At 34.3% G+C, this 16,366-nt stretch overlaps 2 protein-coding genes across 2 annotated transcripts in view; one reads left to right on the top strand and one right to left on the bottom strand.

Annotated features, from left to right (window-relative positions):
* The window catches only part of LOC140160011 (carboxypeptidase B-like), a 50,930-nt gene extending 49,850 nt beyond the window's left edge, over positions 1 to 1,080 (top strand). The window contains exon 10 of the mRNA XM_072183280.1: positions 206 to 1,080. Within this exon, the coding sequence (XP_072039381.1) occupies positions 206 to 393 (188 nt within the window). The 3' untranslated portion in view covers positions 394 to 1,080. The remainder of the gene's footprint in view (positions 1 to 205) is intronic.
* Positions 1,081 to 8,187: 7,107 nt separating this feature from the next.
* LOC140159990 (uncharacterized) overlaps positions 8,188 to 16,366 on the bottom strand; it is a 44,257-nt gene continuing 36,078 nt past the window's right edge. Inside the window, exon 3 of the mRNA XM_072183260.1 lies at positions 8,188 to 12,321. Coding sequence (XP_072039361.1) covers positions 12,046 to 12,321 — 276 coding nt within the window. The 3' untranslated portion in view covers positions 8,188 to 12,045. The remainder of the gene's footprint in view (positions 12,322 to 16,366) is intronic.

Here is a 16,366-nt window from a genome sequence, read left to right as displayed (position 1 = left end):
TACGAGCGTACATGTATGTTGTGGTTTGCATCAAATATAGCAAATTGGCTAAACAGCACCCGAGATGGGATATGTTAGTTTAAAAACTGTATGTAATTGTTTAAACCAATTACGAATTTCAGAAATGAAGAAGAGCACTCTCAACAGACATAAAAATGGCTTATCACATAAGACTATTTTTTTGTATAATTTTGTGTGACCGCAGATCCAGCGTCTGGTGGAAGCCTTGATTACATGTACGCAGGACAAGGAGTGCAGTTCAGCTATTCTCCAGAGGGGAGAGACAAAGGCTACTATGGGTTTATTTTACCAGAACGCTACATACAGCCTAGCGGTGAAGAGAATTGGGCTGCTTTCAAAGCCATCTGTAACTTCGCCTATACTAATATTTGAGGTGTTACCTAAGGTTCCGTAGCAAAATCAATAATAAGTAAAATAATAATAATAAGGCCAAAAAAAACATGTTTATTTCCTGTAGCAGGTCAAAAAAGTCAAATGCGAAATGCGGATTTTTATTTTTATTTTATTTTTATAATCCATGTCTTCAGACGAAAAAAAAAATTTAAAGCATTTTTTGTAGATATCTACTGAAAATGTCACAAAAAGAGGATGCTAGGATCACTAAATCCTCCTTTAAGACTTAAATTAAAGATAACGTCCATCCACTATTGTGAAACCAAACACTCGGTTCACGACACGAACAATTTATAACGCGCAGTGATAATTAAAAGCAATTCACATTGAGAACAACAGTATTAGCAACAATATTAGCAGTGTTATTTTAGTAAAATTGGTCACCATTCTAAACATGCTAAACACAACCCTAATCCTCATCTCTTTAGTGGTGGCAGCTATTTTAAAGTAATGCAACTGCAGAAACAGTAAAAATTACAATATGATTAAATAAATGACATTTTGTTATTTGTATCATAAATGTATACCTTTATAAATAGCTTGAGTGGTTGGGGACATTTGTGATGCGATCAAGCCAAATCAGTCGGAACTCGGAAATATTGATTTTGAGATATAGCCAAACAAAGAAAGGTTTTCCTTTTGTTTCCTCTTGTTTTGGAAACTCTTAAATTGCTTATATCTTTGGAACTGGTTATTCAATTTCAATGGGGTTTTCTGCAAAAGCCATCAGCTTTGTAAATGCTTTTAACTATCCTATAGGAAACTGAAAATTCATTATGGCCGAGTTCCGACTGATTTTGCTTGATCGCATCACATTTTTGGTTCTTCAGTGAGGCGACAATAGTGAGCTATTTTTTTCCAAACAATTCCCATGCCCCCTGGAAATCAATATACTCCCATAAAGTAAAGACATGGCCTCGTCATTGTAAGCTTTATTTAAAGTTGAGGCCTTAGTGCTATCAAAATAGCTGTGTTTACACTTTACACAGTATGAGCTTCGACATTATTGTTTGTGCTCTGTCTATTCCAATGACAACTTACACAATCAAACAAATGACACATCGCACAAGAGCAACGAGAGAACTGAACTGCATTGTCCATTTGAACCGATCAATGTCAAGGCAAAAGATTGGCAAAATACAAATCGTATATTTGTTAATTCAAAAATTTAATTTGTCTTTTAAAATCCTTCACAAACTTTAAAAGCAGGCGTTGTTGTGTTAAAATAAGTTTCTAATCTGGGTTCTCAATTCAACTTTTATTTACTTTTGCTAAGGATAAGGTTAATTATTTTGCGGGCTTTTGTTTACGTAAAGTAGATGAATGATCCGGTTGCAGTTTTAGACAGTTTAAATTGGAATAAAATACCGTCTAGGTACATAGTTGACATGATGATCACAGCAGTTCGACTTATGAATGCATCTTGAATGTTAAATACTTTGACTTCATTTAACAGTGTTCTTTTAAATATCAGCATTGACTGTGATTTATCACTATGATAGGAATCGGAGGGCCAAAGCAATTCTCTGACGTAATACATTTAAAGTATGGTCCTTTATCTTCATTGCCGTCTTATTTATTCAGTCAATTCATTGGTAAAGTATATAGCTTTTCATAATAGCACATTGGATTCTTTTACCTTTTGTTCTTTTAATCAGTATAATGTGTTTCTGTTTAGAAATCATAATGAGAATGACATATTACAGAAAAGTAATCAAGTGGATGTGATTTAAATAAATTCTCCGAGAATTACAAACAACAATTACAAACAACAGCGGCTCTGACACTTCTCTCGAAAATTGTAATGATGACCTTTTCACAGGTCTCTTTGGGTACAGAAATATTTTTATTTGGCACTGTTGAAAGAGCTTAGCATTATATTTTGACTAATCACTGCTAATTGTTTGTTATCGAAAGTGTAATACTTTATAATTTCTTAAACCACACGACAGCCAAACAAAATGTATTCATACCACATAGTGTAAATTAATTAAGTTGAAATGAAAGATTGAAACATTTTTGTACGTTTATTCAAGTGCCTGTCTAATTGATCGAAATCAATAAAGTGTTTTAAAGATTCTTTCTTGTACTATCTTTTTTGTACCATATGGACGCACAAAGTTCCCGGATAGATCTTTCTCCTGACACATGATCATGATGATATAGCCAGTCAGAAACTGTGTTATACGTTAAAATTGGTAGAGTGGGAGGAGTGGAATCTAACCAGCGGCAGAGGGTAATATTATACACAAGTACCTTCATCTCGACATCGCTAATTTGTTTATTGCATATTGCATATCCTCTGTTTTATGGTGAATTGCTTATACTAGAAATTTCATATGAATTAACAGAGCTGCCAGCAGCTTGCTTGACGATTGCCCTGCGTAACACGGAAATGAATCTAACAATGCCAACCTGCCCGTGATTGGTTAGTACTTTCATTATTGTATCCAAGGTTGTGCGTTCGCATTGTATTTTGAAATACGCGACATACAATCGCGGTCGAATCGCGCAAACCTGTTGGCAGCTGTGTTCATTCAAATGCAATTTTTACTTTTGATAAAGAGGTGTTTATTATTACAAGTATAACATTCGTTGCAATTTTTTCATTCGTATTTCTCCTGAAAACTGTGTTGGCAAAATGCTGCCTCGTACGGTCCTCTCCCCGTTCGAGAGTTGTCTCCTCCGCAGCAAGTTTGGTTACGCGTAACCAAACTGGCTGTGTAGGACACTATATGTTCACGAGCAGTTAGCTCTCGGAGAGCTCTTTTGATATTCAGTGATGTATATAATGCGCGACCTTGTACCACGATAAATTGGGAAGGGACAACAAAATGTTAGTTCCCCTCCCATTGAAATTAGTTATTTGCATAATAAATACAATATTGATATGTCATGCTCAAATTCTAAGCTCGTACTGTGAAATGAGATTGATCTAAATTATTTTTTTTAGTCCAAGTATTTCTCATCATGTTGATATACATAATAAAGAAGCGGCCCTTATTTTATCCGTATGGGTAAAAACCATTAAATTTGTAATACTTAATTCAGAGGGTTTTTTTCTGATCACAAAAACAGTATACGTTCTGTGCATTGAGAGTGTTGACATTTTCATTTCATGACATCACTGTTGTTTCTAGATCAAATCTATCTCGTTCGAAGGAACTCACCGCTTACAGTTGGAATATCAATTTTAAACGACTTATTTTCCAAAAAAGGAGTCATTTTCGTTGTCCTCGTTATAATTTTAACTTGCCAATGATAAGATGTTGTCCAAGCCATATATATGCCCTTTAATACGGCACTATGCGGTGCGGCCAACGATTCGTCAGTCCAAAGGTATCGCGGAAGGATATGAAATATTGCTCGCTGTTTAATCTTGTTTTTAATCATTCACTTAAATAAGGCTAATTAATTTTCGGGCGTGTCAAGGTAAGTGAAATAACGTTGACGTCATTGATGGAATTTGTTAGGATCACACATAAAATTTACACCACGTGTACAAGCTCGTCCATTAGTTACGACACATCTTAATTATCCTTCTTCATTGGAATTGTAAACGTTACTTTTTTTATAGCTATTTTGTCTAAATTTTAATTTAATGCTCCAACGGCGTGGATATTTGAATAGTTTATAATACTGTACCATTTTTACACTGAGGTGGTAGTGACGTCCAGGTCCGGATTTACCATTGGGCCAGATGAGCCCGGGCCATGAGCCTCAAACATTTTGGGCCCCTAAAATTGTCATTTTAAACCCAAAAATTGGACTAAAATATGGTGAGATAGCAAAATACTGCGCGTTTTGCATCCACTGGCAAAATTCACCTTCATTTTGGGCTAAAATTGACTTGTATTGAAATTCTTTTCTTGTGCTTCGTGAGCAAATGTCTTATTAAAATCGGATACAAATATACTCCTCTCCCTCTAAATTGTAATGCTTCCGCCGCCACTGTCAATCTTATAGTAGGCCCCATATGTGTAAACCAAAACCTGGTCACTTGAGTGCACACGCCTTTTCATGGTGAGTTTGGGGTCTCCAAATTTTGGCCAGACATAGGGCCCCCAAACAGATAAATCCGGCCCTGGTGACGTCAGTGCGCATTTTATTGAGCGCAGCTTCAAATAAATAGCGTCCACTCAAAGCGCTGGTGGACAAGGGTCGGCCCACATGTCTCATTCGTAAGTACTTTGTCCTGAAGAAGCCAAAGCTACTTCTGACAGTTCTAAACTTGTCCGACGGCGAACCCGCTAAAAACTTACCAAGTGTTATGAACTCACTCCCGTCGTAAATGCCTATTACACAATTCCTTAGTACCCCTGGGCACTGCAGTTGCAGTTTAGTGTTTGAGCAAAATGCCCACTAGGTATATCCACCCTAGCTCATGAGCTACACAATCTCTTTAATTATGATGTCAAAGTTTCATGACGCTTGCTAGCGTGTGTTCTTCTCCTCGCAGTGAAAGATGAAAAAAAACCCAAAATATTCGAGGCGATACAAATGCATTATCGTCATACGTTACCCGGTAATAATAAACCAATTCTCCTTGACCAAAATGTGTGTAATATAGCCAAGAATCAGTCATACTAGACGACCTTTGTCTGTCCAGCTTTCCAGAAAGTAACATGTGCCTGACGCAAATTAGTTGTCAATTTGTTTTGGGTCACAGCTTGCTTGAATGAGATAGAACAATCTAAACTAAAATGGGCTATTCCAGAAAATAAGTACACACCCCCTTTAGAGGAGTAAATTTTCAATCAAAGAAATGTCCGGATTTCCAAGTCTGCTTTCTGAAAACGACTGGAAATCCAGTTGCCAATGTCACTTGAAAAAACTTGGAAATCCAATTAAATGGAAGGAAAAATCACGGAAACGTTCAAAAAAATTGACAAACATTGTCGCAAATAATTTGTTATCAACACTTAATAACATTATTTAAGAATGTTTTCACAAAATATTAATGTTTTTGGAATTTTATTCAAACGTTCTATACCATTTAATAACCCGGGAATTTGATCGGTGTATCATATTTATGGGCGCCCTGTATGGAACTGTTAGCCGGTACGGAAGACGCTGGCGGACAATTAGCGGAACATATTAACGAACTCGCTGAAATACGGACTTTTGAAATTTGGAAATCGTTTTACACAAAGGAGGTATCAAACTTCAGGTGATAAAATGTTTTTAATCACTCTGGTCAATTATTATTTTGTGGACTTTCTTTTTGCATGGTGTTTATAATTACTGTTAATTGGTACATCGATGGGTGGGTTTTCAGTGGAGACCAACGCCCAATTTGGGTGTTTTGGGGTGTTTTTTTATGAAAAATTGGGTAGCAAAAACAGCAAAAGGTAGGTATAGAGAAATTCAGCATCCAAAAGTCTGTGTTGCACACACCCGTACAATTTTTATACGATTTAGACTCCGCAGATGACATTACGCTGCTCAAACCCACCATCCAATGGGCACATCACAGCTTAGCAAAATCGTTGCTGCAACAGAGGATCACAGATCTCGCCATCAGTGTGTCCAAAACAGAGTACATGACTATTAACTGCAACCCACGGCCACCACTCCAAGTCAATCTAGTCACCTCTAGATATGATCATATGAATTATTCTACAACTGGTCTTAAAATGATTATATAAATCATTTTAATGCAGTGATAGCGCCATCTGTTATAATTATGTTTATGCCGTACATAAAACGTTTTGAAGCTATATTTGACACCATAGAATACAAAAACATGTAACTTGATACGGTTTCATAGAGAATTTGTCAATAACTTCAATAAAGTTCAGCTCAAAAACAATTAGCGATCAAGCTTAAACTATAAATTAACCCCCGATAGAGTGCAGAGCCTTTTTTATACTGGACCCCAGCCCATCAGGGCTTACAAAACATCAAGGCCTCACAAGCCCGGCAAGGAATCCCCATAGTGAGGACATGCAACCATTGCAGGTCCAATATGTAATGGCCCCGCAGGGCAAATAAAGCAAAGCGTAACCTTAAGTTTTTACTCCTTAATTTCCCTTATTCTCCAACCTTCCCCATACCTCATTGAGGAATTTTACTTATCAAGTTACAGGTCTTTTATATTGTATGGTGTAAAACATAGTTTAAAAACTTGTGTGAGATTCATCAGGTTTGTAGATAATTATAATTTGGAGTTTGCATATTACAAAACCAAAATGTTGACACTGATCTGACAGTTTCATGGGCTATTCCATTTGTAATCCACACCATCCCTTTGGAAGAATTTGGAAATATCTTCCACAGGGGGAGTATGAATTTCAAATGGAATGAGCACATTAGCAGCTTCATTTAAAACCCTCTCTCTCTCTCTCATTCTTTTTCAGAGTGATTGGTATGCCATCATCCTCTGTGCTGGTAGTAACACAGCTCCACCACCAGGGAGCGTTGTCTTGAGGAGAGGATCATACACGTGACTTAAATAATAGGCCCCTCGTCTCTGTTCATGACGGCATGACCTCTCTTGCGAATCCAGATAGATTCTCTGATGAAGCGAATACTCGCCTCAAACTCCTTCTGTAATACTTTTGTATCATCCCAGTTGATTACGTGGTTCTTTTAAATAGCATGGTCTGCTATGGCTGACTTACTTTGTTCTGTAACTGATTCTTTTCTGACATAACTTTTTACCGGAACATTTGCGTGCGACTATTTTTGCTCAAAATGATAACATATTTTGGTAGTTCATGGGCCAAAGCATGAACCGGCCAAAATTGTACAATTTGCCCTATTTTCTAAAACACCCGCTATAACACTGGGCAATTATTACTTTATTTTATCTTAGATTAGGATTTTTAGTCAGGGGGACGTCACTGCCTATGTTGATTTTTCTGGTTCCTCTTATTTTTTTAGATCCCGATATGTAACATTATAACAACATTGTAAAACACGTCTTTAAAGTGTTGAAAACATTCGTCAGGAAACTACTCATGTTTTATCGTTATTTATCTATATTGGTTTCTTTTTTTTTAACACGAAATAATATAGAAATGGACAAGTGAGTGAATGAACAAGAGGTTGTTTTCCCTGCGGTGACTAGCTAGCGCGATGCTTAAGTACTGATCGTCACTTCATCACTGCTCATGTTGATTCGGCTGGGTGATGAGGATGTAACTATTAAACGTCTGCCACTTGAATCTCTAGAGAACCGAGAGAAGCAGTTTGCTTACGCAATATATTTTTCAAGACGATCTTTCTGTTCATTTTATCCGTCTTTATCATCACTATTTGTTATTAATGGTACCTACAAGCAGTATCAAAGTAATTGGTACCCATCAGTTTTCATTGGTAATGGACGAGTCTTACACATCTAAATTCAACATAAGATACAAATAATTTGCAGAGCAACTGTAAAACAAGTCATTAACTATACATTCTGGATATTTCAATAGTATCCAATGTTGCATTTGGAAGAGGCGAGCTTTTCAATAAATATCACAATTGATGAGTACCAATCATTTTGTTACAGCATGGTTTACATACAAGTGACTCATTTTGGGATTGTGCCTGTCAATCATTACACTACAATTTTTTCTGCAAGGACTCTTTGATTTCTTCAAATAATTTTCTATAATGATAGAATGGATCCCCTGGCCCTCTATAATTACGTAGAAATGTCCCCGCTGCCCAATAACTATTAGTAGAAGTGTTAGGAGCAGTGCATTTACATGTAGGGTTGCAGTGTTCTATTTCATAAGCATACATCAACACGTTAAAGAAATGACACAACATTTCAACAAGTTGAATGAATTATTTTAATAATGCATCTAGCTATAACAACTGGGGTATCCACAAAATCAAATGAAGCTCTGTTTAATATCCCATACAAACCTGTAAAAAAGTTGGCACACTTGTAAAACAATTCACATTTCGCATGTCGTATCAAAAGTATGAAGGCAAGTATCCCACAACATCCCTGACGGACACGCTGATAATATGCATGGCTTTGTCCAATATTCAATTGGGGGCACTTGGGAGAGATTCACCAATTACCAATGGACAAAGTGTGCCAACTTTTTTTCACCAGCATACAGTTTTGAACCCTAAAAATTAAATCATCTTATTTAAACACAAGTTCTAGAATCAAGATTGATACCTCATTTCATTTCTCTTACATTATTTTCCTCGCGATTTACAACTTACTGAACTAAATGAATCCTGCAAGTGAAAAGCTATCAAACACACTAATATATATCTCGTAACAATGTAAACATACGAAACACGCTTGATTTACATAAAATGAATTTCTCACATACCGGACCGACACTTCTTATCGTTAGCCTTAGGTTTTGTTAATATCATAGTAGTTTCTTTAGATGATTAAACTTATTTCTTTATTCTCTTGATTTGTATTTGTTCTTCTCACGCTTTATTATTTTATTATATACATCATATGTTACAAATGGATGGTTGAAACAATTGTTGCCATGCATCTATAACAATAGTACTTGGTTTTAAAATTCATAAAGACTAGATGCACAAGGAGAGAAAGTACAATAGAATAAATGAAGAGAAAAAAAGGATTTTAAGTAAAAAAAAACTAATGAAAAAACACCCCTTCTAAAAAGAAAGCAAAAAGAAGACAAAAGGACATCCCCGCAAAAGTGAAACTACAGAATATTGATCATTGATCGTTAATTATAAATTATCTTTAGATTGTGTGTATTTAACACAATCTTTATATCATTATTGCAGTAACGTATTTACATTAAAATTGACATCGAAATAGCTGAGTGACCATGGCCAGTAAGGTACAGTAACATTAGTTTGTTTTAAAAACTTATTTAGTTATTTCGTGAATTTTATGACTGATTCTCACAACAAAAGTGTTCACATACGTGAGCTTTCGGCTTGCGGTCGCTAAGCCTTTTTCTAACTGATGTTATTGATCTTGATGAGTGTCACATGACGAGTTGTTGTCAATATAATTATTAAAGCAATATAATTTAATTTCGACGAAATAAGCATTGTGTACTAATAACGCGATTATATCTGATATTTTCATGGAACCTTCATTCGTTTTTGACTAATGGTAATACTGGTAAATTACATTTCTGAAGTAACATTCGCACGTCCGTACATTCGTAAAAACAATGAAACAATAGGCGTTCTATTATTGTTATAAAAACAATGCATTCAAACAAAGCTATGATGAACAATTAATCACAATAATGACACAGACATTGTAGTCGCTTTTACACATGTCAAATGCACACCTATAAGAAAACAATGCCAGTATAGCTTCACATACATTATAATCATACACTTCAGTCTCACACGGTCTACCTACTGTTTTCTACAACAGCATGTGAATTGAAACGAGGATTTTATGTAGGTTCTCGTAAGCAGCGCAGTTTCTAGGGTTCCTAGCATTTTTCAGATTTAATACTTCTATAAGTATATAATTTGCAGATGTGATTCTTTGTTTTATCTTTCTTATCAAATATTTTTTATGGATATGCGAAACTATCCCAACAGTTTATAGCAATGGAAGCAAACAACATAGTAGGTCAGCATCTTTACACTTTCTACAATATGCAACAATAGCTACACAACTGAAAAGGTACTTGTAGGAACATTACATTATTATAGTTGTATATTTCAACCTACAAGAGATATCTAAAAGATAATGAGCAGTAACATTTTCGTATGCGAAACATGTACTTCCGTGAAATATACAATATAGCAACTTATGCCTTTGTTGAATTTACGTTTATATACAATTGTTTCTGTACAGACACACAAACAACATAAATTATCAACAAAACGTTATTATTATGTTATGAAATAATTTACTATTATTTTAAAGGACCTACCGAACATGTCACGGTTATTTGAGATTCCTTCAACATGTGTCCACACCCCATAGCAATGTCGTAACCAAACCCTCGATAGCCATCCCAACTTTAGTTTGCCATTAGTTTACTAATGCTTAGTTACGTCACTGCCCCATAGCGGCGCTTTTCCCTATTATGTTTATTTCGTAAATTACAAAAAAACGACCTTATGCCGGCTTGGAATACGTGACATATGAGGGATTAAAGGTACAGATCGTTGAAATAAAAAATAGTAACAAAGAATAGGTACCCTAAGGTACTACAATATTTATGCTCCAGGAGCATGGCCCGGGAGCACGCCATGTTGGTGGAATCTCAATTATGCTACATATCACAACACTACATGAGGATGATTTGCAAAACATTATGCGGAGGCGTCGTATTGAGCGTTTAACTTTGGACATTTAATTATTTTCCACCCGACTTACCCGGGTGAAAAATAAAGAAAATAAGTAAATATCCAAAGCTGACGCTAAGTACGGCGCCTCCGCCTAATGATCAAAATAAAAGTGAACCTATATAATTTAAGAAGCAGTACTTTTTATGTTGTTATTAATTGCATAATCTATAACATTTTATTACTGCTTAGAGGAAATACATTTGATTGAGAACAGAGAAATTGTTTTTACTTAATTCGTTTTCTCATATACATTAATGTTGTTTTATCACATTCTTATTAGCCTTTCATTGTAATCTTTAATTTTATTATTAATATTATAAATATTATTATTTATATCATTATTATTATTATTATTATTATTATTATTATTATTATTATTATTATTATTATTATTATTATTATTATTATTATTATTAATCTTTACAACGAAATATAAAGTTTTTCCAATGTCAAACATGCTTTAAACGGTACCTCTGCACTAAGGCAGGCACTGATTGCGAAAGACGTTTTTTTGTAAATTTTACTTTATTCCGTTTTTACATAATTTAACACGGAATAAAGTAAAAGATACTAGAAAAATGATTTTCTGAAAATCAATGATTTAAAAAAAAAAAAAAGATGTACGAAGGTGGGCCGTTTTTCAGTTCACCATGTTGTGTGCGTTTTGCCTCGATATGTGTATAATACATGTACTACATTCCACTGGACAGTACAGTGTATATGCAGAATGAGCAATATGAATGCATACATAGATTTTACACATACTGGTGGGAAAACGTATGCAATGATCCCGAAAAAAAAAGATTTTTGTTAAAGTAACACAAAATGTACCATAGGCGAAATTGACTGGTTATTAACCAAAGCAATAATTATGAATATATTGATTTGAATTTTTAAAAACTTATTTGTGAAATGAGAACTTATTTTTATCAGGGCAGTGCAGCAAAAGAAAAGCAAACCAATTTAAACACAGTTACAAATTAATGGAATGCTTTACCTCTCAGTGTCACATTTCAAATATTAACATAATTAATACGATATTATAAGTATTCAAATGCTAACCTAAGTAGTTGTGCTGTTAATCGTGATACCAGTTAATTATCGTTTATAGTATAGAACAATCTAAATGTTAAATTCTCTACTAAAAAGACCCCATTTTAGTCCTCATTATTTGTTATTCTCATCGTCAAATTTTACTTATATACATGTACTTTACAATGGATGTTATTATTATTATCATTACTATTATTTTTATTTCTTATTTACACACACATTCAATTCTAAGGTTTGCAGTTCTTCAAAACTTAATAAAATAAACAATTTGTACATCGTAAAAGAATCTTAAGAAAACAAACAAACTAACTAGTCGTTAAAATCGTAATTTTTCTTTTGTGGCGTTGAGCATGATAAATCAATTCTACATGCGCCATCTTTTGGTGAACAACAAAGAGCATCTGCTGCACAAATACCTCTTCTTCCACACGAGGGCATGAGATCTTGATTCCAGCAGGCGTTATCAATATGATGTTTCGTGCATGCAGTGGCTTCTTGTGTCATGAAGTAACATCCGAATTGAGGACTGCAACAGGTTCCGAACATCACGCATTGACCGATGTTTTGTGGACCACAACTTGTACACTGTAAAATTATAAAACAAAACAAAAATATTAAAAATTAAGACAAACATTTGACGTGAGTGTAAGGGTTCATTTGTGATGCTTAGAACGTAAATCAGAACATATATCTTGGGATAAATTACGTTACCTCCTCCTTAGCCAAAGTTTGCATATTCACTATTTTAAGAACATCTTTAAGGGGGTACTACACCCTAGCCAATTTTTTGCTTATTTTGCGTTTATATTATTAGCGCATTGGTGACAAGTAAAATATGTATATTATAGGGGCAAGGACTACAACTACTGCACTGAAAATTCAGCAACACAAGGCAAGTAGTTATTGATTTATTGATCAAATATTGGTTTTCCCTAATTTTTGACTGTAACTCCACAACTGTTGTCTGTGCTGAAATAAAATTTCCAGTGTAGCAGTTGTAGTCCTTGCCCTATAATATACATATCTTACTTGTCACCAATGCTCTATAATTTTTGAGAAAAATGCAAAAATAGGCACAAAATTGGGCAGGGGTGTAGTACCCCCTTAAAACAAGGTCATCTTAAATACAAGGTCAGCTTTCAAAAAGATTACCTTGTGTAGTCATTTATTTCCAAGGAATCGCCCTTCACATGTGGCATTTGTTATTTTCGATGTTACTATTTATTGTTGTAGGTACTGTTTTTCTAAAGTTAGTAAGTTAGTATCCGCATATTTTGCTGATTAAAGTGGTGAAATTACATATTCTTCAGATTAAATGTGGTTATTAGTCCAAATAGTTATTAGACCAAATGACAATTGGACAATAATTAAATCAATTGCGATATTTTTGGGAATAGACCAAATGGTTTTGGACCAGGTGAAGATTATAAACGAAAATGGTAATATTCCATATGACAATATACCAAAATACCCACACTTCTATTCAGGTAACCAAAGTCTACAACACTATTATAAAATATACCCTCTAAAATAACCCTTGATCTTCTCCATAGATACTGTAAAGCTGCTAAAAATACAAGACATTGTACACTCGATGACAAATTCAATCATTCCGTCTTTGACAGCTTTTGTTATTATTAGAAATATTTTATTTCTGTTGATAAGAAACGCCACGAAGGAACATTAAACATTCCATAGCATACGATACCAATGCAGACAATTATATATATAAGCTTTGGTGTACTTAAGAACTTTATTAAAAGTAAATATAGGTATATATGGCTGGTTTTCATAAATGCATCGATATTATCGCAGCAATATGCATAACTTTACCATAAAAAATAAAAACAAAAACAACCTAGCGAACAAACAAACAAAACAAATAAACAAAGATCACACACCTATCTTAAACTAGACGGCAAATTAGCAAATAGTAACATACCGTCAAAATTATCTGGAAGTGGATAGGTTATCGATAAGTTTAATAAAATGCATGTAAGTGTAATTCATCCAAATATGTTGAATAATTTCATAAGAAAATTAGAAATGAAGTAAAGACAAATTTCAAATATTTGTATAAAGTAATCTAGTCATAAGGCAATGAGCAATTTTATTTCATTTTACCAAGAGGTTGATCACCAAAGCGATCACCTTACTCTCTTTCATAAGCTATCAAAAATCACGAAAACCACCGACCGAAAATAATACACTTAACTAGACATGTTGGATATGTCAAGAAACACGATGCTTGCCGATAACATCAATGGAGTGACAACATCGAGAAGGCAACATTAAGTACTTCTATGTCCAGACACTTATTGGAAAGCACCGTAATTGATTAACAAGGCAAATTCGTGACTCGTTAACACCAAATCAATGGAAACATGGAGGGTTTGTAACGAGCTAACCTATTTCCGTAGCATTCTGTCAAAACATGAGATTTACTTTCAAGTGGGTTCAAATTCCATTGGCTATGAGGTTTCCTATTAGCTGTCTTTGAGACATTGGCTCGTATCAAAAAGTATCGTATTTTAATATTTTGTGAAGTTAATGTCGCTTAACGAGTGGATATGGGATTGATTAACATGCCCATATGACATCATTCAAATGCCGAGTTTGCTGGCACGTGTAAACACTCACTTTGATGCAGAACATCGTGTCATATCAGAAGAATACCTGAATGTAAAGCTAATTGCGTACGTGCATGCTACATGTAGTATGAAGTTGAACAGTAACAGGTGAAACAGGATTCTATGAGAAAATGTTATACTTGATTTTTGTCTAACCCTAAGTGAGTATCGATTTTCTTCTTGACCGGGTATTGCGGGATAATATGAAATTAAAACCGAGATGATTTACGGAATTTTTTCTCACTTAAAAATGGAATAAGTATATTTTACGAAAAGGGCCAGACTGAGGACTCTCTGTTACACAGCGAATGTCCTTGTCACCATACCGCGTGGATGGGCGACCGGTCAAGTTACTTTAACTATACATATTGCTTTAAGGACTAAACTGATAATACTATATTGTACAAACAACATCCCAGCAAACACAAAAACGTGTTAAAAACGTTTTAAATAAGTTATATTTTGGCTTTTGGTTTAGGTAAAAACGTTTTAATAACATTAAAATGTCGGGTTATATAATGGTCATGATAACGTTTTAAAACGTTTTGTATGAAAACACACTACAATTATATTTATAAATGTTTTCTAAAAATGTTATTGTAAACTATTTTTGCAAACATTTTTGCCAAATATTGTGTCAATACTTAAATAACATTATGTTAAAATATTTGAACCCAGCAAACACAGAAATGTTCTTAAAATGTTTTTTCAAAACCTGTTAATAACATTTAAATATCGGGTTATATAAAGGTCATGAAAACGTTTTAAAAACGTTATTGAAAATATTTTGGGCAAACATTTTTCGCAAAATATTTTTTCAACCACAAAATAACATTCTGTTTAGAATGTTTTGTATCAAGTTTTCAAGAATGTTTTTGGAATGTTATTAAAACGTTTTTATACCCTTTATATAACCCGACATTTAAACGTTTTCTGTAAAACATTTTTGTTTGCTGAGAGTAGATTATCAAAAATGTTTTTAAGGTTATGCAAACGTTTTATACTCTTAATATACCTTTTATATAACCCGACATTTAAACGTTTTCTGACAACCTTTTATAACCTTTTGCGAATGATGTCGAAAACGTTTTGTGTTTGCTGGGATACTACCTCTGTTGATCTATTTTGTCACCTTAGGTTTCACTTTATGTTAGCATTTCAATGTATGCACCCACACAGACATCTACACACACCCACACCCCCACCCCCACCCACACATCCAATTTCCTTGGATTAGTCCGGGTCTGGACCCTGTGGATAGGGGTCTACCTTCACCAACATACTGGAAGGATGACTTGGTGTTTTTTGGTTAGAGTCTACCAAAATATACAATAGGTTTGAGGGATATTACCTTTAATCATGTGATTATTATGTTGTACTTGGTCTACATGAGTTTTGAATTGCAACACGAATAACATACACAAATTACGTGCCATTACTTCATTTTAGTTATCTCTTACAACTATTCTTCTTTTCGGCATTCTACTGGGTATATAGTTTTGGCGCCCAACGTGGGGCTGAGGTTTTTGTTATCGGATTATTTCATTTAACCGCGCCTACATATATTAACTGTACTATATTATGCTAAATCTAACATAATTACCAGAAACAATGGATATATACTCGTCATTATATTGCGAGTGTTTTGGTGTTTAATGGACATTTCATCTATTAATATTACACGCATTGGTTTTTAAACACGATGCTTAGTGGTTACTTTTTCCTTGAGATTGGGATAAGTATTTGGACACGTACCTAATATAATTCATTTTTCAAGTTCTACTAGCTTTCCGTGACTTATCTAAATGAATATCAATAATTACAAGCCTCATTCAACTTATCTTTCAAAATCGATATGTATGTGTAATTATCCTGAGGATTTTGAGTAGCCGGCCAGAGACTGTATATAATTGTAAGACTTAAGATATGCTTTTAACCTTACTTAAATCAACTACAACAATATGCAAAATATAAAAACGTGAGCAAATTTGAAATTGCGT

Source organism: Amphiura filiformis, chromosome 1, assembly GCF_039555335.1.
Source record: "Amphiura filiformis chromosome 1, Afil_fr2py, whole genome shotgun sequence".
Taxonomy (NCBI): Eukaryota; Metazoa; Echinodermata; class Ophiuroidea; order Amphilepidida; family Amphiuridae; genus Amphiura; species Amphiura filiformis.
The sequence above is the reverse complement of the archived record's forward strand: the minus strand, read 5'-3'. Positions and strand labels throughout refer to the sequence as shown.